The following is a 23,630-nucleotide window of genomic DNA, read 5'->3' as shown; positions in this document are numbered from 1 at the left end:
TGTTCAACTCCCGTAGTTCCGGGGTTTGGGCTGCACTTGACTAGAACTCAATGTTCCTTTGGCTGTGTTGAGCTGGAAATGCCTTTGGTGCAGGTGATGACTTGGGAGACTTGTTTCAGGGCACATGGCGAGGTTGTGGCAGCGCTGGGTTTGCAGGATGAGCTCATGAATGTCCCAGTGAAATCTGGATTAACAAGCTCTACCCAGCCTGAGGAGAAAGAAGACGTTTGCACAAACATCTGTGCAGGGAAACTGGTGACTTTCACAAGATCTTAAATAGATGGGACTGAATCAATTATCCGAGTCCTGTGTGTGAACTACAGCTGAGGCTTCGACTGGGACCCAGCGAGCTGAAAAGGAGCCTTCATCCCTCCCGAGCCAGCAGGAGCTGAGCCAAGCTGGGCTCTGCTGGAAGCCTTCCTTTGTAGATCTCGCTGGCTGTCAGCGTGAGAGGTGGCGGAGGCTAAAAATGGCTCAGAGCACGGCCGGGTGTATGCAGGGAATAGCAATGAGAGCGGCAAAGCCGCGCTTGGGCTCTCCAGTGAAACCAGAGACCGAGCCTGCAGACGTTATGGAAAGCGTCCAAGAGGGCGGAAAATGTGCATCAAACAGGTTCTGTGGCCACGGCGAGGAACTGCCGCGGGAGGAAATGGCAGGAGAAGGAAGTGAGGGAGTGGAGGGAAGGAGAGAACCAAAACCGAACGCCGGCGACAAGGCGGGGGGGATCCAGTGAGGGGGTGAAGCGGACGGGGAGCACCCCGGGGGCGATGGAGACCCTGTAGGAAGGTTCCCCCCCGCCCGGGGATGAGCCCCCGGCACTGTGGCTGCCGCCTAGCCCGAGCGCGGAGATGCTTCCCCGGGGTGCGGGCCCGCCACCCGCCCCGCCACCCGCCATGCCACCCGGCCCTACGGGGGGCGGTGAGGGACCCTCCGCCCCGCCCTCCCCGGAGCACCGCCCCGCCTGCTCCCGGTGACGTCACCCCCAGCTCGGCCGGCGCCATTTTGAAAGTGAAGCGTTCGGGGGGGGGCCGGAGCGAGGCGCGGAGCGGGGGCAGCCCCGGAGCGGAGCCGGCCGCACCCCCGCTGCCATCCGCCGCCATCCGCCCCCCGCCGCCGCCCCCCGCTCGGCAACGGCGGCCCCGCCGCGCAGCGCCGAGACCGCCCGACTCGCCGCGGCCGCTATCGCGAGCCCAACATGGCAGGTAAGGGGAGGCTGCCCCCGCGGTGCACCGGCCCCTGCCGCCGCCGGGCGGGGAGGGGAGGGGGAGCTCAGGTGAGGCTGCGGCAGCGGCCTGCGGCCGGGCGGCGAGAGATGGGCACCTCCGGCCCGGCCCGCCGCGGCTGTGTCCCCCGCTCCGGAATGCCTCGCAGCCTGCCCCTGCCTCCGCCGAGCCGTACTGCCGGCGCCTGTGCTGGCTCCCGGCCCCGCTTCCCCCATTCCGCCTGCGCCTTCCTGGGGTTTATTCCTTTATTTTTCCCCGTTCTGGGAAATGGAGCTTTCCTCCCACCCACCGCTTCCTCCTTCCCTGCTTCAGCGGGGGGGGGGAAAAACCAGGCATGGAAGCATGGAAGCAGCAAGGTGGAGGGGCTGGGTTGGGGGAAGCGGGTGTGTGGAAGTTGGGTGTGCAGGAGGGTTCGGGCGGGGGGGTCTCCGCCTGTTTCAATTCGTATTGTGCTTGCTCGCTGCATTTATTCTCAGGTGGAGTTAGGAAGGAGGGTGCAGAGGTGCTGCTGGGCACGGCGAGGTGCTGGGGGTGCAGACGTGCCTGTGTCCAGAGTGGGGTTGCACCCTTCCGTCGGGAGCAGCTTCTGAGCGCCTGCAAATGAGACTAAAATTGAGCACAGGATGTAATTAAATAACACAGGTCTTGCTGTGTTCTCTGTCTCATTCCTTCCTGTGCCTGCTCCCCATTTTGCATCCTGGAGTGCTCTCGCTAGGCTAGAAGTGTGTCTGCATAAGGCATCTCTTTCTTCTTACTTCTCCTTGCGATTTCTTCGCTTGGAAATGTATTCATCCCCCTCCTCTGCAAATGAATTGTCTTTTCAGCGCTTGGAGGAGCGAGCAGGGGAGGCTGGGGTAGGTTTGTGCTTTGCCTTTTCCCCCTACACCATATGCCCATGCTCCACCCTCCTCCTCTTTTTCTTTCGGGAGGGGGGGAAGTGCCAACTTGGTTCAAGTAAATTGTGTGAAAAAGAGAATTTTGGCCTTACATAGAACGAGCAGTGATTTTCCTTAAAGCTGCCCCCTTTAAACGCTTCCATGATGCCAGCTGCTGCCTGACAAATGAAGAGGTTGGAGAGAGGCAGGAAAATAGCTTGTATGGGATTTGGGGGAGAGGTGTGCGTGGTAAACCTTCCACTGCAGCTGCAAAAGGCATCTTGACATCTCTCGCAAGATACTTGCACTCGCCTTCACCTTCTCAGGTGATGCAGCCTGAATGTCTGTAATCCTTGAGAGAAGAAGCCAAGGGAAGTTAAAAACGCAGGTTGGGTTCTGATTGTATTCCATCACTTCCAGACCGCCTTAAACCTGGTCTGTGCTGGAAAGATTATGTGGGGGCTTCTGATTTCCTTGGTTTTTGACTTTTTTTCCCCCCCCAACTTAGTGTGAAAGAGGGAAGAAGTCCCTTTTGTATTCTTGATGATCCTAAAAGCCATACAGAGCTCTGGATTAATGTGTAGGTGCCATCTGTTGCTCAGCCCGGTTGAATTGTGTGGAGAAAAAGTTCCATTTTGACAGTGGCTTTAGAGAAAAAAAAAAAGCAGCGGCAAAGCCCATTTCAGTCCCTTCCTGTACGGCCTCAGCCCGGCAGTGATTTGCTCAGAATGAAATGCAAAAGAACTGGGTGGTGATTTTGGTGTGTGTTTTGGTGGCAGGGTTCAAATGAATCACTGCCTTCCGCCCAGGCAGTAATGTTCCTCAAGTTTTCTCTTCGCTCCGCGTTCTATGGTAGTAGAACTTGTTCACATCTGGTTGTTTCTTTGCTTTGCTGCTCGGATTTGCTGCTTTTTGTTTGCAGGCTGGTAGTCGCTTTCGTTACTTCTGCGAAGACACTCTAAAACAGCGGTAAAACCTGTTTTCTGTAGCCTTTAGTATGGAGGTCGAGTTCGGTGCTTTCGGAGAAGAAGGAATCGAATGGACGCTTGGTTTATAGCGAAGGGAAGGTTGGAATGTGCCAAAACGCACAGCTTTTGGGTAGAGTTTTGACTTCTGAAGTAGGAAGAAGCTGGTGGGAAGCAGGATTTTCCTGCACCCTCATTTTAAATGCGCAGTTAAAGTTGGCACTGGCAACGCTACCGAGTCCAGCGAGCTTTTGGCGACGGAGGCTCTTCTTGCTGCTGCTGCTTGCAGGGGCTTTGCTAAAGCCGTGCTGGACGCTGGCAAAGGGCTCCTAACACAAACAGTATCTGTAAAGGAAAAGGTGGGGAGGGGCAGCTGGGGATTGTGCTGCTGCGGAAGTAGGCGGCGTGCACAGCGCTGCCTCAAACTGTCAGCTTGGAACTGCTGAGAGCTCTTTGTGCTGCTGGGGGGTCTCATGTCTGTGATTGTGTTTTTTAGGAGCTGGAGGAGGCAATGACATTCAGTGGTGTTTTTCTCAGGTGAAAGGCGCTGTAGATGATGATGTAGCAGAAGGTAAGAGCAATATTTCTTTTACTGCTTATTCTTGACTTTTTTCTACAGCTCAGGTAGGGAGATGTGAATGCAGCCTTCCTGAAATACCTTGGTGTTCCTGCATGCAATTGAGCAAAGCAAAGAGACATATAGTGTGCACTGAAATACCTCGATTCAGGATCAAACTGTGGTTTGAGTGTACTCTTCAGCATGCTTCTTACGAGGGCTGAATTCAGGCTCCTGGAATATTTTGCTGGAGTTGTTTTCCAAGGTTAAGATTTTCCTGTCACTCAGCTTTTGAGCTGTGTTTTTTCCTAATCTGCAGGATGGGGAATGTGGTACTTGCATTCCACAGGGAGGTGTTGGGAGAATTAATTAATGCTTGTGCTCTTTGAAGATCTAACTACTAGATAAAGATCAAGTAATTTTCCCAATCTTCCCGGCTCCTGTTAGCCAGGAGAAGAAGAAAGCTGAATCTTTCTGTGTGCTTATTATATCTTGTGTGTTTGAAATAAAACTGGGAATTGCCTAAAACTTTTCCAAGCTGGCAGTGACAAATGTCACCTTACACTAAGATGGCTGCCTCTGATTGTGACAACAAGAACTGTATTTGTTTTCTTTTCCCCAGATTGGGGATCCTGAGGGGGATTGTACCATCTCTGTGCTGCTCCAGCACTGTGCTAAAGAACAACATTTCCTCTGCAATCCTTTTTGAGGGAAAAGGATCATTTCCTTGCTGTAAAGTCCTGTTTGTACCACACAGCCCGTGGATCACGAGTTGGATTTGTTCTTTTGCAAGCAGTTGGCCTTGACACTTACAGAATTCCTATAAGAAAGAGGTGTTTATGTATCTTGGATGCTCTGAGTTACGAGTGAGATTAATGCTGTATTTAGAAAAGCAGTAACTCCGGTTGCCATTATTTCTCCATTTGAGATGTGCTTGAATTAAACTTCCAAAGGCCAGAACAATCAGTATAAACACAAATGACTTGGTTTTATTTAGTAGCTGCAGCATGTGGCAAATGATGCACTTCCACAGACTCTGTCATTTATAAGCTGCCTTTTGGAAACAAGAAAGCTGTAGCAATTCTTTAAGTTGAATTTTCAGTTCTTTGCGAAGTCTCTTTTAAAGCTTGAACTCAAAACTACTCTGAAGTGCAGTATGACTTTTTTTTATCCATGGCAGACTTTAAATTCTGTGACCTTTCATTGCGTACCAAACTAAATCCCTAATTAGAACAAATACTGAGGAAGTCGTGGTCATCTGGCTGGTGCATGCAAATAATTCTTCATTAAAATAGACACGTTGACAAGGATGTAATAGTGATGAGCTTCTCTATGTAGAGTAAAAGTGGTGTTTATAGGGATCTGGAAATGCAGGAGTCAGGAAATACTCAGTCCTTAACTTCCTTGGTATTGTACTTTGTGCTGCAAGAGATGACTTGCCAGCCTCATGGTTCCTGACAGGTTAGCACTGTACTGTGCAGTGCTGGAGTTCAGGGGAGCTTTCAGTGCCAGTGAACTGACCAGCCTCTGTTCAGGCAGTCAGGATGCTTCCAAAATTCATAAGAATGTCCAGTTTTGGTTTTATGGAGGAAGCAGCTTCTGATTTTGTGGCCTAGCGAGCAAAGAGGAGTTTAATTCCATTGTCAGCTATAGCAGACTTGGGATGAGTCTTAACATGCAAACCCTTTGATATAATGCAACACATGGTGAAATTTTGGTGCCTGGATCCTGGAGAGAGGTCCCGAGGTTGGTGCTACACGTGGTTGTAATGAATTTGTTGAGCTGCAGTTCTCTTCCTGTGTATTCAGCTCTCACAATTCATGCTGGAAACGGTTGAAAGCCAACTGTCTAATCAGAGTGCAAGTGCAGCTTCCATGCAATCCTTTGAGTTCTTCTTATGCTTTGTAATGCCTCCCTGTGATTCTCTTGGACAGGTTAATAGTGTATCAAGCTGGTTGCATTTTTCCTTTTATTAGCTGTATTTCTAGCTTTAAGCTTCACTCGAATGAAACAGCCTTGTGTGATTCCTGCAAAAATTGGAGCAGCAGCTCTGCATGCTTCTGGTCTTCCTTCAGAACACCCGAGGATGAGCGGAGGTGGCTCTCAGTGTAGTCTGAGGACCTTTTTGCCTCCTTGCCCTTGTGTCTTCTTTCTTGGGGCAGGCACCATGGTGAAAGCTAAAGAAAATCTGGCTGTCTGAAACTTTAATTAACCGCTGTGGTCTGCAGCTAATGAGTACGGACTCGCATCACGTCTGGGACTGAGGACAGTACCACGTGTGTGCTGTAGCACCCAGGCTGTGGATTATTGGGGTTTTTTAATGGCATCAGAGCTCAAACTTAAAGTAACTTTTGTTGTGGAAATCTGAAACTTCACTAATAACAAAGGGAACGAAACAAACCTGAAAGAAATGGGAGGTTTTGCTGTTTTCTTCCTGCTCTCAATGTGGTGTTGATGCTGGAAAGCCAGCCCAATGGAGGGTAGTGTTTTTAATACAGGGATAGTGGCAGCAACACTAAAAAGCTTACTACAGACACTAGTACACAGCTCCCAGAGCACCTGAGGTCAGACGTGATGATGGAACCTGCACATAATATGTGTAACCTGTAGTTCTTTAGATCCTTAGGCTAGAATGATTGTCTATTGCAAAGTCAATACTTGGTGGCTTTGATGGCTGAAACATGAACTCTGATACATATGGCTCTTAATTTTCTGGCTTTATAAGTACTCTGGAATAGATGTGACGCTTTCTGTTAGATCTAGTGAGGGTGGAAGCAAAAGAAGGGGGAAAGCTGTAACTAAAGCTTGAGGAAAGGTGATGGCAGAGGGTTTGTACTGGGGACCTGCCTGTGTGGTTCTGCTGTGGCACAGCTCCTCTAACTTGAGGAATACAGATGTGTGAGGGGTAGAGAACTAGCGTTTCTTCTCCTGGTATGTATGGAATTTATCCTTGTTTGTAAACTGTGGCCTGGCCCTATTGGATCACAAGGTTAAGTATGGAAATGCTGTTAGGGTTAGCTTAGGCTCCTCTATTTGATCTGATGGCCAAAGTTTGCCTTTTTGTGATTTAGTGGCCCAGTGCATAAGGGAAAGGGTATTTTTCTCCCTTAATTTTATATTTGTCTTGCTGGAGCCTATTCCTACAACATAATTGTTGGTTTGGGACTTGTTTTTACTCTTCTGCTCTTGTGTTCTCCAAGATGTGGCATAATGGCAGCTCCAGTTGGAAACAGCTGGGATTTGTGAGTTTAAACTGTCTCTGAAAGCTAGATGCTTGCTTAATGGAATGAGGTTGTACTTCAGAGCAAATAAAGTCAAATTTGTTTAATGACTTGGCAAAAGTTAAACAATCAAGCTTCTGTCTAAATTTTCTTTCAAGTATAATCCAAAGATACATGAAAGTCTGATAGTCTGGGTCCGAGGAGAGGTGCCAGGAACTTAAGTCCTAAGCTTTAACCCTGAGTTTGACAAGTTGTTTAACTATTTCATGCCCAAATAGTCTCTGAATTAATAATCTATGAGTTGCTTCATACTCAAAACATTGCTGTAGTCTGGTTCAGTTTGCGTGGATGATGAAGAAGAGATGAAGTCTCTTGTTTTTTCCCCAGCCCCCTCCTGTGTGTGTGGTCAGAGACACAAACAAGATCTGACTTCTCCCTCATTCAGGAATGCTTTCTCTATTTGATTCTGGGTATGTTACATCTTTTGAGTGTAGTTTTGTGTTTATTTTTAGCAGACTCCAAAGCTGCAGGGCAGCTATGGGAACTGTTGTTGCTTCAGTGATGGGAGTTTGTCTTCAGTGCACAAAAATAGTTATCTCAGAGTAAGGAAAACTGAAGCCAGGAATGGGGACCGCTGTAAAAAGCAGTTTACTACGATCTGGAGATGACCATCTCTTGCCTTACCAGAAAGCTTTCTCTTTGTCAAGTAACACATATCTGTAATAGTGGATTAGAGCTGCTGAGTGTGCTTCAGAAGGTTGGTTAGCTCTGTCCTACCAGTCTGTTGTTCCTAGGGGGACATCTGGTTCTGTAGGCTTACAGCAACTGATGAGTAGGGGCCTGTGCCTTGTAGATGGAAGGATGTTGCTGGCATCATTTGGGAAGACGGGCTTCCACCAAGCTATGTTTGTGGGCAGGAGTCACAGCAGAGAAATGGTGGGGGTATAGAAGTCACTGATGGGTGTTTTTTTAATGGGAATTGATGGAGTAGGAGGGGAGCAAAAATTTACAGAGAAAAGTAGCAAAGGTGTGAGAGGTTGCAGTCATAATGCTGAAGAAAGACTGAGGTATAGTTGTGGGAGGGAGCTTAATTTGGGTTTTGGAAGGCTGTGGTTATGTTCTCATAAGGTAATGTCAGTTAGAAGGAGCCAAGGACTAGCAATGGGTTTGGTTATAAGGAGTAGTTTAAAATATGCTGTAGGTAAGTAAAAAGCCAGAAGATTGCAGCCCTATTCTGTATTCCTAAGTCTGCCTCTGTATTTCAGCTCTTCTGTCTTCAGCTGTTTGCAGAATGACTGACTGTATCGAGAGAAATAGGCTGCTGTGTTGGACTGACTGAAGTGTTCAGCTAAAGTGCAGAGTCCCTCACAACAAAGAGCATTTAGCAAATAGCTAAATAGTAAGTGGCTGTTGAGCTTCCTAAGGTTATTCAGAGCTCGCTCTTGACCTAGCTGGGGCACTTCAGCTTGTCACTCATGCTGACCAGTATTGTTCTGTTACTTCTCTAATGCTTTGCTGTTCTTGGAATCTTTCTGGCTTAAATTAAAAATGAGTTGGAAATAGGAGTGAGTGTTCTGTGTTGTCAATACAATGGTTCCAGTGATCAAACCATCAGACTCCAGCAGTACGAAGGAGTGCAGCTTGGCTCTCAGTGCCGGTGCTGGTGGTCACAGCTGTCTGTCAGCTTTGTGGAACTTCATAGCTTTTAATTTTAAAGGTGCTGCCTGAACCAGTCAGGTTCGGGCCTACCTACGCTACAAATGGGCTTCTTGGGTAGCTGTAGCTTCATAGGATGCTTTGGAAGAAGTAAAATGAAGAGTAGAACTCCTAGTGGAGGCAATGCTGAAGTAAGAGTTAAGAGCTGGGTGTTGCTAGCTGTACTGTCTGCCTTCCCCCCTCCCCGTTGTCTTTCTGTTCTCTTCTGACTCGCCTATTTAGGCCATGGCTACATGTTTGGCAGCATTTCTGCTTAAAGAGACACTCCTTCCCACTTTGCTGGCACAAGTGCTCATGTAGCTGCACAATCAAGTTGTTGGAGAAGCTGATCCAAGCTGAAAAATACTGAAAATTGGGATTGTGACTGGATTAGTTTTCAGCTGAATTGAACCCTGATCTGGTTCTCAGTGCTCTGTTTGTGCACTTGTGCCAGCATTGTGGGAGGGTGATCAGGTAGCTCAGAGGAACACCAGGAACTCTGGAAGATGGCTGGTCTCTCTGTAGGACTTTACATACAGTCAACACAAGACCCTGCTATTACAGATGGTGGAAAGGACTTTAAATGGTTGCTCTTCAAGGTATATACTTGGAACATGTGCAGTCTGGAGGTCAGCAACAGAATGTATCCAGTCCTGGTACTGTAACCTTAAGAGACTGAATTACAGTGCTGGCTAAATAAAATAGTGGAAGCTTTGGCATGGTGCACAGAGGTCCTGCATCAGTGGTCATCATCTTTTAGATGTAAAGACTGGAGCTGGTCCAAGTCTGTGCTGCTGTTGAAAGCAGATGGACCTGGAGATTTCTGCTGGGTTATGTTGTGGTCAAATCAGATCCCTGAACTCCAGTCAGGCTGTCTGGATGTGTAAAGAAGGGGTGGTGAAAACATGGGCCTGGGGGCAGGTGGGGGATGCAGAACTCCCTCGTCTGGTAGCAGCATGAGTTCAGGTAGGTCTCAGCCAGTTGTCAGACTGCTGTGCATTGTGACAGTTCCAAATGCTTTTGAAATGGGATGGCGTGTACACATGTGCAGGCGCACACCCCATGGCTTTTATCACTGGTGTGAATAATCCTACTGACGTGTGTTTTGTAGCAAAACTAATGCTCATAGAGTAGGTTTTCTTTCTTCAGTGTCTACACGGGCAGTATGTGGAAATGAGGTTTGTTTAGCATTGTTGCTAGCTCTATTAGTAAGAACTACTACCAGTAGAGTTTAGTTTCTTGGAAGCAGTTGTAGAAAAGTATACTGCTTAAATGGGAGCTGGATTACTGACTGACGGCTTTACTGTAAGGCACTTAAAAGAGAATCTGACAAATGGTAATCTGCTCTTACTGTGTTTTATCACTCTTAATATGATTTGAAAAACTGATCCCTTGTTTGGGTTTTGTCTTCACCTAAGCTAATGTATTGTCTTGCATTTAAATGCTGTAGAATCATGCTTGCCTTGCTGTAGATGCTGTGTAAGTGTACAGCCAGTTAAATCTGCAATGTACTATACCTCTTGTAGTAAACCTATCAATCACTGATGGTACCAAGTTAAGGCTGCTATTTGTTCTTTTCTCTTTAGGACACACCATGTTCCCAAAGCCATTTCATTAGTATGAGATGCTCTTATAACTGCCTGAAGGGTATTTTCCATATTTTGAATGCCTTATAACATGCAGCACCATAACTATGTCTATAATACCTTTAGCATGGAGCATTGTGGAGTAAGTCAGAGTTCAGGGTTCATGTGAAGCTGAGGTTTACCCTCTCAAATGATTGAAATAAGAATAACTGAAATAAATGCAAAGTCTTAGTATAGGTTGGCACTTGTGAATGTGAATAGAGACAGCAGTTACTGTGTTCCTATGAAGATAAAAGGAGAGAAATACAGGAAGCATGCTACTTGATCCAAACCAATTCAGAATAATCTCCTTCAAGAAGCAGCAGTAGGTCTTATAGTCAAAATAACTACAGCTGGTCAGTCCTCTAGGTTTTAAACTTGAGTGGAATAGATGGAATTACAGCTTTGTTATATTGCTTTATGGCTCAGTTATGCTCTTACAGCATGTACTAGCTAAATGCTGCTTTTGTAAGGTTAGTATGTAAGCGAGCTGGAAATAGAAAGGATGTTGTCATTCTTTAATGCTGTTACATGAGCCTTTGTGAAAATGAGGGAAGCCTAAAAAGGTGTCTTGTGTTCAGAGGCAAAGTATTGATGCTTTGTGTGTGTGTGCACTTAGTAATGATTTTATTATATAGCAGAACTTCCTTCATGCTCCTGCTTGCTTTCTGGCTCCCCAGTGTCCTGCTCGAGGACACTGCTCTGGGCAGCAGGTAGTGTTACACTATGGGTGGTCTTGCCATCTTCCTTTCTGCAACTGAAAGGTTTTGGGTTGTTACATTTGCCCTACATTAAGATGCTGGCCAATGAGGCATCATGTACTACTAGTGCAAATTGATAAAAAAACAACTACAAGAAAGCTGGAGAGGGGCTGTGGACAAGGGCCTGTAGGGACACGCCAAGGGGAATGCCAGAGGGGGAACTGAAATGAGCTCTTAGGCAGAAGCTCTTCCCTGTGAGGGTGCTGAGGCGCTGGCCCAGGGTGCCCAGAGAAGCTGTGGCTGCCCCATCCCTGGCAGTGTTCAAGGCCAGGTTGGACACAGGGGCTTGGAGCAAGCTGCTCCAGTGGAAGGGGTCCCTGCCCGTGGCAGGGGTTGGAGCTGGATGAGCTTTAAGGTCCCTTCCAACACAAACCAGTCTGGGATTCTGTGATTCTGTAATATTACTGGAAATAATTGAGGCCTCTCTGCATGCCTGTGAGTTACAGAAGCAGGAGGGGCTGTGAGCTTCTGCCTTCCAACTTATTGTGCTTTTGTTGGGCACTGGAGGAGAAATTATTAATTTGGTCAGCCAGTCTTTATAAAAATGTATTTTCCTCTTAGGAAGCCACAAGTGGCAGCACCATTAAAACCAGCCTGTTCAGGCCACATGTTAAACCCCTTGGGCAGTTACGCTTGAGTCTAATTTTGGAAGAATTACAATTCTAGGGTCAGGAAAAGAGGGCTTTAAAGGAGTTGTGTTGTAAGAGAGATTGATTTCCCGGGTCTATAGAATGCATTTTGTGTGGAAATGTTTCTATTTGCATTTTCAATTGTAGTTCTTACATTAATGCTCTGGGAATAATGCAGTCTCCAAGCACACACAGTTGGCACTCTGGGTTTGAGACCTTGAGAGCAGATAATTGCATATATTCAGGAGCAGTTGAGGTAACTGAGACTTCAAACTATAGCTGGTTATTTAAACTTCGGAGTAATTTCTAGTGCATTCTTGTCTGTTAAACACTAGGAGCTGTTTTCTTTTACCTTAATGAATAGAAAAAGTATTCCAGAGACCATTGTTTGGTTCTTAAAAGTAGTCATGTCAGCTGAGCTTTCTCCTGTTGGAAGATGATGCACAGAAATTCTGCCCTGTGTGTGTGTAGTGCTCATAAAGGGAATGTGAAGGACGTGTTTCGTATAACTTCACATCTCAAAGTCAATTTGCCCAGCAGACAGACCAACACACTGAACTGAACCTTGAGCTTCAACGCTCATAAATATATAATGGTTCCCTAACACACTTGTGTAAGAGTTACTGGACTTTTTTCCAATGGAATTACAGAACAAAGGAACTTGTTAGGTCATGTTCTTGGTGCATTGTGTAAGGATTAATTCATACAAATGGTGGAGATCATTAAAAAATAAAGCCTTGGATTGTCTTTTAATAATCCTCCTGTTCAGCTTGTTCTGGAGTGTGGCCTTGGTATGGAAAGAGGAAGTAAAATTCACATTGCCTCCTGTCTTGCCTATAGGTTGTCACTTCAGGTAACTGCTGCTGCTCCTGCAAGAGATACAGTCCCTCCCTGAGCCTTGGCTTTTTGCTGACCCAGATGTTCCCTTAGCTTAGTGATCACTTTGGGAGACTCCTGGATGAAAAACGTCTTGGATGATTTGCCGTCAGTTTAATTGTATCCTGAGTTAGCTTCCGCGTTGGGATTAGTCAAACTGTAACCAATGCTTGTGGTGCAATAGGTAGTGGTGCTGCAGGAATGGGAGAAGGGATGTGAAAGGTGAATGGACGGTTGCTTCTCTTGGAGATGCAGTGATGGTTTTAAGGCAACATGTGAAGCTGGTGCTGAGGAAAACTTGGCTCAGCCTATTCCTCAGCTTTTTTGTGCTCATAGTAGATAGATCCTTGTGCAGGGTTTCATACGGAAAACTGCACTTTGAGTGAAAGGAGATTCGTGTTTGAGGACATCTCTTCTAAAAGATCAATGTGAACAAACAGCGATTGAAGTTGAAGCCCACAAACGTTTTCATTCCATTGTCTGGCAGCGTGAAAATGGCACTGCTTTGGAGAGGTAATAGTGAAACATTCATAAGCTATTTTAGCAGGATGTGGAACTGGCAGGAATGGCTTTTAGACAAACGTGTTAAACCTTTCTGTGTTTGCTTCTGCCTTTTCTCAGTCTGTTCTTATCACAGCTCCCACTTTACCTTTTTCTTCTGAATCTTTATTTCTTTTTTGTTTTCAAGAAATGCCTGGGATCTTTCCTCTTGCTCCAGACCCTTCTGGAAGTGATAACCCACTGCTGAAAGTGGTGGGGGCTGGTAATGTACCAGTTGTGTTACTGGAGCAGAACACATGCTGTGCTTAACCCAGCAATTTTGTCTGTGACAATATTTGGATGCCTCAGAGGGAAGTGCAGCAGGAAGAGCATTTAAACAAAACAGAACACTCAGATTCTGCACATCAGGTTGTTGGCTCCCTGGAGCCTGTGGATTCTTCTCCTTGATTTGACCTGAGCAAGCTTGTACCAAACCTTAGGAATAACAGACATCCACTTGTTTCTGCAGCGTTCTCATCTTTCTGCTGTTTCTGAAAATCAAGGAAGTATGTTCTAACTTGTCATCTACAACTGTGCCACCAGGTCACCTCTGTGTTCTGGGGTTCTCTGCCTGCACAAGGGTTGTTAAGCATGTGTGGTGTTAGAAAAGGTGCCATGACCCAAGTGATTGCATCCTGTGAAGGAGCGTTTCTGGGTCAGTCTTTGCTTCTTACTGGTTGCTCTCCTTCGGAAGAAGGCAAGAGAAGGTGGTGGAGCAGCCACGGAGCCTCTTTGGTCTTGTGAGCTTGTTTATGTCTATGTTGAGTTCTTTTTCCAGAAGTTCTATAATTATGCAGCGTTCAACTGGAAGTTGTTTGGCACCTTCCCATTCATGTGCTTTCTTAACCAGGCTTTTGACTGAGGCTCAAGTTTCTTAGAGAGCTGTTATTAGTCTTGAACTTCTTACCAAGTTTTAAGTTTAGATTTAAACTTCATTATCTGTGTAGACAAAAAGGAAGAGTAGAAATGCAGATCACCCCAAGTTGTTCCATCTGGAAGGTCAGTGGTCATTTTAATCCCTCCATGCTTTGTTTTCCCTGTCTGCAGACAAATGTGCTTCTTCCACAAAACAGAGTTCTGAAACCTTTCAAAGTTACTGCCAGGACCTTTAAGATCCTTGCAGGACACTAATACAAAATAGTCTGCATTTTGTTTGTTTCTGTTTTTGTTCTACAACTCTTCCAAAATCCAAAGAAAAGGTCCTAATCTATAAGTAGAAAAAGTAAGATATGTAAAATAATTAACTTAAAAATCAAGGTAGGTGTTTTGCTTGGATTAGTAGACTCACTATATATACTTCTAAGATGTGTTATAAAGAGTCTGCCTTAAAGTTGTCAAGATCTGTAGATTGCATTTTGCATCTAGAAGTGAGTGTTAAGGATCTCTGAAGGTCCAGGCCAGAAACTAGTATTGGCCTCTGCTTAATAAAAGTGTGTTTTAAGAAGCTGAGGCCTGCGTGCTTGGGCCAGAATAGAAACGCAGGGAAGTACTTGCCAAGTGAGTTAACAAAAAAAGAAGACTCTTTTTTCAGGTTCCAAGTGCCAGTAAGGAGCACATTAAGTATTAAAATGAATTGCTAAAGGAGTGAATACCCATGGAGAGCGAAGAGATCAGAAATTTCTATTCCGCAGTCACTTAGGACTGTGCATTCATCTCTGCTGGAAACTTCAGTTGTACTTGTGACCTTCACAGGCACTGTGCTTTCCAGCAAGCTGCCTGAAGCCCATGGAGTGAATGTGTCTCCCTCCCTCCTTCCTTGCCTCCTTCTCTCCTTCCTTACCTCCCCCTTCCTTTAGTGTAGGTAAGAATGATTTTTTGCTTTCATTTCCCTTAGAAGGAGGCACTTTACACGTTGTCTGAGGTACAATGGTCTCTTGCATTCTACACATGAAGATTAAAAGCCTTGGAAATCTTTGGCCTTAGCTTTTGCACCTGAAATAAAAGCTTTGGTCAAAGAATGCATAAGAAGTCTGAAACAGCCATATGGCTTCTAGGAGCTGTTTTTATATCACCAAGTCACAGAATTCCAGTAGCTGCTTCTGAAAGGCATTGCCAAGCAATCTAAAATACTGCTGCTAATTTTCCACCTGCAGTGCATGTATTAGAATGGCTTCAGCAAAAGAGAAAATCAAGATATTCCAGTGCTCCGAGTCTGTAGCATTCTCAGTGACAAGAAAGGCACTGCCTGAAGGCTCCTGCTATGTACATGCAAAACAATGGCACAGTATGTTATTTCCAAATATATTGTTATTTGCAAACAGAAAACCAGCCGCTGGCTTTTCTGTGCTCTGCAGCCTATTGAAATCCTGGCTGTGATTCCAGCAGAGATTTTTCCATAAATAGCTCTGTACTACTTGGGAACACAAACAAGCCTCTGAAAAGATCTAAAGTAAGGTCTGCTGAGGGGACTGTTGAGCTGGTGTTGTTAGTGTGTGCTTGGGGGTAGATACGGTGGTGGATGTGAAGGACTGTTTCTATATGGGGGGGGAACTGTCAGCAGGATTTGAGAAGTAGCTACTGATTGAAATTGGTTTCAAGGACTCATATATTACCTGGTTTGAACATAGGAAAAGCACTAATACAAATGAACAGATACAAGCAGCAGCAGGTATGTTTTCCTTCAGTATTGAAATTTGGGGTTTTTAAGTAACAGCCATCAGGTAATGACTTTAGGTAGTAGTTCAAGTAAATACAACCAGAAATGATTTAATTTTTCAATGAACAGACATCCAAATTAAAGCATCCTTTTAAAGTTTTTGCCAATTGGATGTTTGCTTATGTGAATTGAGAGCTAATTTTGTTAGTGCAAGGTTTTTCAGGTGCTATGTAGCTGAAACACCCTCTTGAGTAAGTAATACAAGGTCAACTTCAGTGTAGATCTGTTCAGCTATGATTGGTGTAAGCTATCTTGAGTGAGGTAATTTGTTGTCTTGAGGAGAAGCTTGCAAACATCGTGTGCATTAGGAGAGATGAATGAATCCATCCGTGTTGTGCCTGCGTCACAGGGCTGATTTCTGGTAGGCCTGCTGCTTGGAAGTATTTTTTAACAAAGCCCCTTTTAAAGGGACTCAAAGTGCATGAGGATAACTGGTACTTGTGGAACCTGTGCTGAGTGGCAGAGACACTTCTGTGTCCTGCTCAGCCCCTGCTTATCGAGCAAATGTGTTTCTCATCTGTCACAATGGAATGGGGATGGCATTGCAGAGAATGGGCTGATAGGACCTTGGGAGCTTGTTAGTATAGTCTCTTAATGCACATCTTTCAATTATAACTATTAGTCCTGTTGGATGTGTGCTACAAAACCTTCATCTGTGGAGATCTAGAGTCTCAGAAGCACATACTGGAGATCTTAGCTACCCATAGCCTTGAATGACTTCTTTCATAATGTCTAAAGTCACCTTTGAAGGAGCACCTGAAATTCCTGTGTGGGGATTGTGCTCTGGTCTTGAATGGAAGTTACTCCTGATACCCATACAAGGCAGTGACTTCATGCTATTAACTGTGTACAACTCGGTGGAAAGAACAGCTTAACTGCTGACGCTTCCTTTTTTTAAGGCCTAGATGGTATTTCTGAGCTTCTTGAGATTCTCTCCCCCCTCCCTGAACATTCTTTGTCATTGCTCCTGCGCATATTGAGAACCGCTCCTGAAGAAAATGGAAGTATGAATAAAAGAGGCAATCCAGCAAAGCACTCCTGCTACCAAGGGTAATGAGCCTGGTTTCTGGAAAATAGACACATTCCTGACGTGTTTCTCACAGGGAGAAGAAATAAAGCTTGAATCAAACTCAGTCCAATTCTTCTAGTGCATTTTGGGAAGCCTCATGCTGTGTATAACTTGTCATAGCATGTCTTAGGAGTGTTATGAGCACTTCTATAAGCATTGTATGTAAATCCTGAAGGAGCCTGGTGAGTGTGTAGAGCTGTGACTGAACCCTAAGAATACAGGTTTTCCAGGCTTGAGAGAGTTGTGGTCTCCTCAGTCTTCCCTCTGCATGTGGTTAGTAGGATGTCCTTCCCCTGCAGGTCAGCAGGACTGTTTTCAGAGAGGCAGGGAACAGCAGCACTCTTCTCCTCTGAATGGGGGAGGTTTAATTTCTCTGTTCCAGCATAAAGTTAATTCTGGAAAATCAGTAAACCTGGATTTTTGGCCTCAGCAGTGCTAAAATTGAGATGTTAGTGTCTTGGAAATTGGCTGTGCAGGAACAGTTTATTGTAACTTTATTAATGCTATGTTGTAAAGTAAAGCTCTGCAGGCAGAAAATATGTTGGAACAAGTTGTGTACCAGAGGACTAAAGCCAGACAAATGCTGTGTTAGAGCAGAAATAATCAAATGTGTTATTTATAAGCCTTTTTGTTTTGACTCTCATATTGCTCAGCAAGTCCCTCAGTTTTGAGAGTGATAGAACATTCAGGCACCTAAAGAGATCGTACATGAAGTAATTGCGGGCATCAAGTTAGTTCCTACTACAGTTAGTTTTGTTCCCTATAATGAGATACGTAGGACCTGTATGTGATTTTACAGACAGAAGGACAGAAATGGCGAGTAACTCCATGACTAAGTTCTCCACAGTACAAACATAACTTAACCTTTTTGTCGTCTTTGTCCTGGAAGATCTGTCATAAATGAGTGTAGGGTTTGCAGGCTGAACAGTGCTGCTGTAATGAGAGTACAGCTTGTGTGGCTCGTGTTAGAAACTGTCTTGGCTGCCAGAATTCTGTGGCACGTGATTGAAGCCAAAGGTTTGGGGCTTCTTTGCTTGCATCTAAATAGGGACACTTAATTCTTCCAGGTTAAGTGTAACTGATGAGTGCTGTGACAAGAGTGGGGCACAAGCATACCTAGGCCGGGTATCTAAACGTCAGATGGATTTTATTTAGTAGATGATGCTTTCAAAATGAGTAAGTGAATAGTTAGAATGCATTTAGGTTCTTAAACATAGGTGTTGCTTAAGTACTTCAGCTACTTGATATTGCTGCTGTTCTTGTTTATATTTCACATCAAAAACATCCTTTCTGATGGAGTGTTAGATAGCAATTAAATTCAGGGGTGCACAGTCCTTGACAGTTCTGTTATCCGGGGAGGTGGAAACAACTGTTCCCAGTCTGGGTTTTTAATATTATAATCCTAACCTTGAGTGAGGAGGAGCTCACACTGTGATTGAAGGGGGATTATTGCAAACCTGCGTGACACATTCTTGGTAGGAAGGCTGCTCTACTCCTTCCCTCACCTGGAAACAGAGTGAAGCTTTACAGTTTGGAAGCTCTCAACAGCTGAATTTTGTGATGTTCAGAAAACTGAACCCCCCAATAGCTTTCCTATTGTACAGCTGGCTGGTATTGGAAAATGCATAAGTGTTGGATTTACTGATGATTCCATTTTGTTCAAGAGCCAGAGCAGGTCTGCTGGTTGGATGGAGGAAAGGTTGTGGGCAGTTTTTAAAGTGATTATTATATATTATTTTAGATGATATTTTTGTATTTGATTTTTGCAGTGGCTGCAAAGAACAGGCTCAAGGAGAAGCTGTGACCTCTACCTGTTTGTTCCTCCTTGTGATTTAAGTGTAGTTCCACAACCTGTGAGATTATTCACCCGCCTTTCTAAGGTTATTTAGGACGAGTACCAGGAGTGGGTCTGGATTTCTGCCACTTCTGCCTCTTATGGTTATGATATTAATAAACTGGTGTCAAATGTCCTGGGAACGGGTGATGCAGGTTGAAAGACCTTTGTTTCAGCCAACAATAGACCTGATTTAGTGTGAATAGGAAAAGCAAATAGGCACTTCCTGTCATATTTTAAGGAATACTTGAGTTTGGGGCAGCATGTGTGTTAAGAGATTGAAACTAAATGCTCATCATTTGCTTTTTGTCCCTAGTAAAATGTTCCCTGTGTGTATATGCACATGTATTCGTCTTTCTAAATAGGATTGCAGTACTAATACAATAGTAACATCATGTTTGACTCTTTCTAGGGTATTCTTCAGGGGAAAAACTGTAAACTTGTGTAATGAAGAGCTAACGAGGGCAATTGTCTTAGTTGTTGCTTTCCTAATTGGGTTTGCTCCTCATACTAGAACTTGGGAGCCTCTTGCAAAGACTGTAAACTATTTGAATAAAGAATACCTGGGTGGTGCTTCAGACCACCTTGAGGTTCAGTTGCTTTTCACAGGGTATTGTAAAAGCCAGAACAATGCTATTTGCGGTTTCAAGGCAGAGGATGCCTGTAGAGACTCAAGGGAATTCTTATTAGGTATTAAATAATGCTTTGTTATTGAGCTTGAAGAATTTTCAGGCTGATCTAGCTTGTGTTGGGTTGAAAAATTGCTCTGTCTTGAACAAATGATGTTTGCACTTTGCAGTAATATGCAAAGTATTATTTGGATGGGGTAGCCTAACAGAGCTGTGGAGGGCTGTAAGAAGCTTCATACACATGCCCCTCTCAATTCCAGGGTAGAAGGATCATAGGATACATGAGCTTAGGTCTATGTGTAAAATACATCCTCAGAGGTCCTAGTAATGTGTAGGTGAGGGCAGCTCCCAGGGCACTGCAGCCCTAAGGGCTCCAACTGATGTCCTGCTATTCTCAGTGTGTGATGTTCTTTACATCGCTAATGCTGGTGCCGAGTTAACCTTCGTGGTTACACACACACTGCCTCGGTGTGGGCAGCCAGGTCAGCAGGAGCTTTTTGTGGTTGTTGCATCTGGACTGATGTAAATACATTTAATGCCCTCCTTCTCTGAATATGGTTAGACTCCCTGCTCTGTTCTCCCACTAGACGGTGTCCAGCTTAGGGGCAAGACAAGGTACTTTTGGTTTGCAGCTTGTCATGAGCTAAAGATACTGCTGTGGTCGATTTACTCTCTGTCACCCAGTGGAAGAAGGGAATTGGCCTGTTGGTTTCCCATGCATGTGTTCGGGAAGGAACTGCAGGAATGTCTGCAGGTTTAAAAATAGCAAGTAATTAATCAGGGTGATGAGGGTTAATGATTTCTATCCAGAAAGCAAACAGCTTTGCTTTTGTTTATATAGGGAGAACATTCTTCTACCTGCTGCTGGTATGAATTTAATATGAGAGGATTTTTCACTGTAATTCTTGAAGCGCTTTATTAGTAACTAATTTGGGGTTAAAAACCTGAATCGGTTTAATTCTCAGATGGAATGGTTTCAAAGCAGCTGTTCAGGATTGTTTTCAGCTCTACAGGTTGGTTTCTTCTGTAGTTTTACAATGAAGTTTGCATAAAAGGAGTTTTAGGATGTGGTGCCAGCTTTGGTGAGGAGAAATAAAACCTCTGCAGAGAGGTATAGTAATTTAGTGGTTATAGTGCTTGTGGTACAGGTATTGCCTCACCAGTCCCACGATGGAGCACAGTTCTAAGTCAATTTAAGGTAGAAAAGTTCTTTCCCAAAGCTCACACTAATTTTTAACGTGACTGCTTTAACTTCTATCACAAAGATGAATAAAGCAATCTAATGTCATTTTAAGTTGTAGGAAGTCGGGACCAATCAGTGCAGGTTAGTGCAGGTCACATCTGTTTTCAGAGTGCTTTGACCTGCTCCTGTTTTGTTGTCTCTGCTTTTCTCTATGCCACCACAGGTGTCTTTGAGTCTGTGTGCTGAAGACTTTGAATTTCCTACTATAGATAGAGGCAGGAAGCCAGTGGTCTGAGGTTTAATTCAGTTTCCTTTCTGTTCTAGCAGTGCCAAATGCTGACCTTGTTTAGGGAGCTGCTGTAAGTGTAAGCTTGTGGAGACTGCACATAGAGACAGAGATGACTGCACATAGAGACAAAGATGCAGTTAACTGGCATTTTGGTTGTGGGCTCAATTGCCGTCTGCAGGTACAGCTCTGCTGTCTGGAGATGGGGTTGCTCCTCAGCATGTTGCTTGTATTGCCCCCCCCAGCAGATTGCTTGTATAATACCCTCAGTTCAGTCTTAATAAACTCTGTTAGCTTCGGAAAAAACAAACTGTTCCATATAAGTGAAGTGTTTTAGGGATCATTCACTGGAGTTTGAGGTGGTGGTCCAAGGTGGTGATTACAGTGTTCCCTATAGTGACTTCTGCTGCTTCTGAAAGTGGCTGTTGTTTTAGCACACTTGTTTGTTGGCCTCTTGCCTTGGTCCAAAAATGGACCATGGGGGCAGCTAGGGATATGAATTTGCTGGTGGAAACTTGACCTGAATGGGGATGTTGAAGCTTACAACAAACAGCGGTTGCCCAGAGAGGCACAGTAATTGTTTACCAAACACAAGAATTAAACTGTTTAGTATGCTGCTACCTGTACAACCTAAAAAGTGCACTCTGTGTTCAATATTAGTCTGTGAGTTGCGTCTAAATGAGGAAGTTGCTTTAATATCAGTTAAGATCACTTAAAGACTTCTGACTGTGTAAGGAGCTGCTTTTCCAGGCAAGAGGTACTGTATTGTGGTAGATGGTGATCCTGTTCCCTGCTTTACTATTACACTTCATCTGCATTTGTTACTATTCCAACTTGTAAAGGGTTTTGAGAGTCACTTCTATTTCAGTTCTGTTCTCTGCAGTTCTAATGCCATCTTCTCACTATTGCTTTGCAGCCGGGAGCAGCTTCTGTTGCATAGGGCAGATGGATTTGGAGTTGTGTTCTTTGAGCATTGAGCCTAGTAAAGCTCTTTAGGAGAATTACTAGCCTTACCTAAAGCCAATGGCAACAAGATTAAAGTATCACTGTACTATTTCAGTGGGAGGGAATGGAAGTTTGCTGTTGTTTTTTTGGCTGAGTCCCGAGGTTTAACAAAAATGGTTGGTTGCATAAATTCACAAAACCACAGAACCACATTATTTTGACCATATGACTCAAGTTGCATTATCTCTAGGCTATCTAAGAACATATTATAAATGCATCTGTAAATTCTAAGCCATCTTAAGATGCATGCATCCTATGACACACTTTTTGCAGTGCTGCTTCCTTCCCTTAGCTTGTATTGTTCCTGCTTCCATTAAAAAAAGTGACTTAATTCAAGCTCTTACTTCTGAAGGTTGGTGATGAGGGTTCTTGCTGCCATTGCCCGTATGTAGATTTGGCAGCATGAAGAGTAATATCAGGAGGATGTGGCAAACTTAAGGGGATGCTGTCTGAGCCACACTCTGCTATGGAAGAGCAGAGCCCTGCTTACCTCTCAGCACACAGTGAACTGATGCAGAGCTGCAAGGTAGGCACTGGTCATGTTAATGTGACTTGGGAAGCTGCAGGACAAAGCTTGGTCAAGAGATGGGTCCAGACTTTATTTTAGGGAGCTGAATAGAAAGTTAAAAATAAGATGTGTAATAATAATAGCAATGAGTAAATCACTCAGGCTATCAAACCCAAAGTTGAACTCCCAGTTGAGCCTGGGACTTGCCTGCTCAAAACATGACTTTCTTTCCTCAAAGGCTGGCAAAGTTGGAGAGAGAAGGGGAGAACAAAGAGGCAATAAAAGAGAAAATGGAAATACAGGAACATCCAAGAAAGAGATGGGAAATACGTGGGGTTAGGACTGCTTGAGAAGGTGTGTATTTGGTTAATTTACTTAGGGTGAGTAGCTTGTGCAGGGAATTTAAGATGTAAAGTGCTACATGTATTCAGTGTTTGGAGACTGGTATCTTGTGTGTGTATGTTACACATAGATACATATGTAAATAGGACTGGGAGAGTCCCAACACTTAAATACACCTTTACCGAACAGGCCCAGAGTGCTTTCAGAACCCCTGGGGACGGTGCTGGGTTCATGGCCATGGCATGTTTCTTCCAGCCTCACAAGGCTGCAGCGCTTGGAACGAACACGGATGCTCGGGAACTCTCTGGAAATCCTTCTCCCTGGGTGCAGGTTTCCCAGACTTGCCCAAGCCAACAAAACCAGCTGAATTACTGTCTGCTGCTTGGGCTCCGGCGTGTTTGTGCTCTACCCCCTGGCAGGGCCAGCGGCAGTGTGAAGCTTAGCTGGCCCTCATACAAATTCCACTCCCCTCCCTGGTAAGCAGGGAGCTTTGTGGCTCTTTGTGTGCAGCAGAATTGCAGGACTGGTACTTGGGAGAGAACAAGTAACCAGCTGGCTCCTGCAGTGCTGCAGGGCACAGGAGTGGGGATTTTTGCCACAAGGTAACCCCTTTCTTTACTGCTGTTTCATAGTTTTCATCCTTTCTCCATACTTTTGAGGGATTAATAAATTTTTTAATGGCCTCTCCTGGTAGAGATGTATTTAAAGGAGTTCTGGAATGACTCTTGAGAAGTAAATTGAACAGTAGGAATGCTTTATCCCAGCTGCCTTCGGTTTTGTTGCCTGGTCTCTTCTGAGAAACGGAATGAATGCGAAGAATCACTCTTGAAAGTGAATGAAGGGAAATGAAGTCAATAGTAAAACTGGTCATGGTAACTTGAAAGTATCCTTCTGTTCCCTTCCCCCCTCTACATACATAAATTAGGGATGACGTTGGAATGCAGAGGGTGTTTTCTTTTATACCACCAGTACTGAATAGGCTTGTCATTTTCCTCTCTCTCTTGTGCTTAGAGTTGTGGTATCCTCTGCTGGGAGCTCTTCTCTTTGCAACACACATGTATTTAACCAGCCTTTCTGATCACGTTGAGGTTAACACTCTTTTCTTTAGCTTCACAGCCTTAATACACAATATATTGGAACTCTGGGTAAGTG

The 23,630-nt window shown here is 44.7% G+C and overlaps 1 protein-coding gene across 2 annotated transcripts in view; it reads left to right on the top strand.

Moving 5' to 3' along the window:
- The first annotated feature begins 1,006 nt into the window (after window positions 1-1,006).
- Window positions 1,007-23,630, top strand: part of PPP2R2A (protein phosphatase 2 regulatory subunit Balpha) — a 39,808-nt gene continuing 17,184 nt past the window's right edge. Inside the window, exons 1-2 of one of the 2 annotated variants that reach the window (XM_080634681.1) lie at window positions 1,007-1,202; window positions 3,560-3,634. Coding sequence is in view for 1 of the 2 variants with exons in the window: in XM_080634682.1 (XP_080490808.1) it covers window positions 1,196-1,202; window positions 3,560-3,634 (82 nt within the window). In the remaining variant the exon portion in view is untranslated. The remainder of the gene's footprint in view (window positions 1,203-3,559; window positions 3,635-23,630) is intronic. The other variant, XM_080634682.1, reaches the window with a different exon arrangement.

This window comes from Psittacula echo (assembly GCF_963264785.1).
Source record: "Psittacula echo genome assembly, chromosome: 25".
Classification (NCBI taxonomy): domain Eukaryota; kingdom Metazoa; phylum Chordata; class Aves; order Psittaciformes; family Psittacidae; genus Psittacula; species Psittacula echo.
The sequence above is the reverse complement of the archived record's forward strand: the minus strand, read 5'-3'. Positions and strand labels throughout refer to the sequence as shown.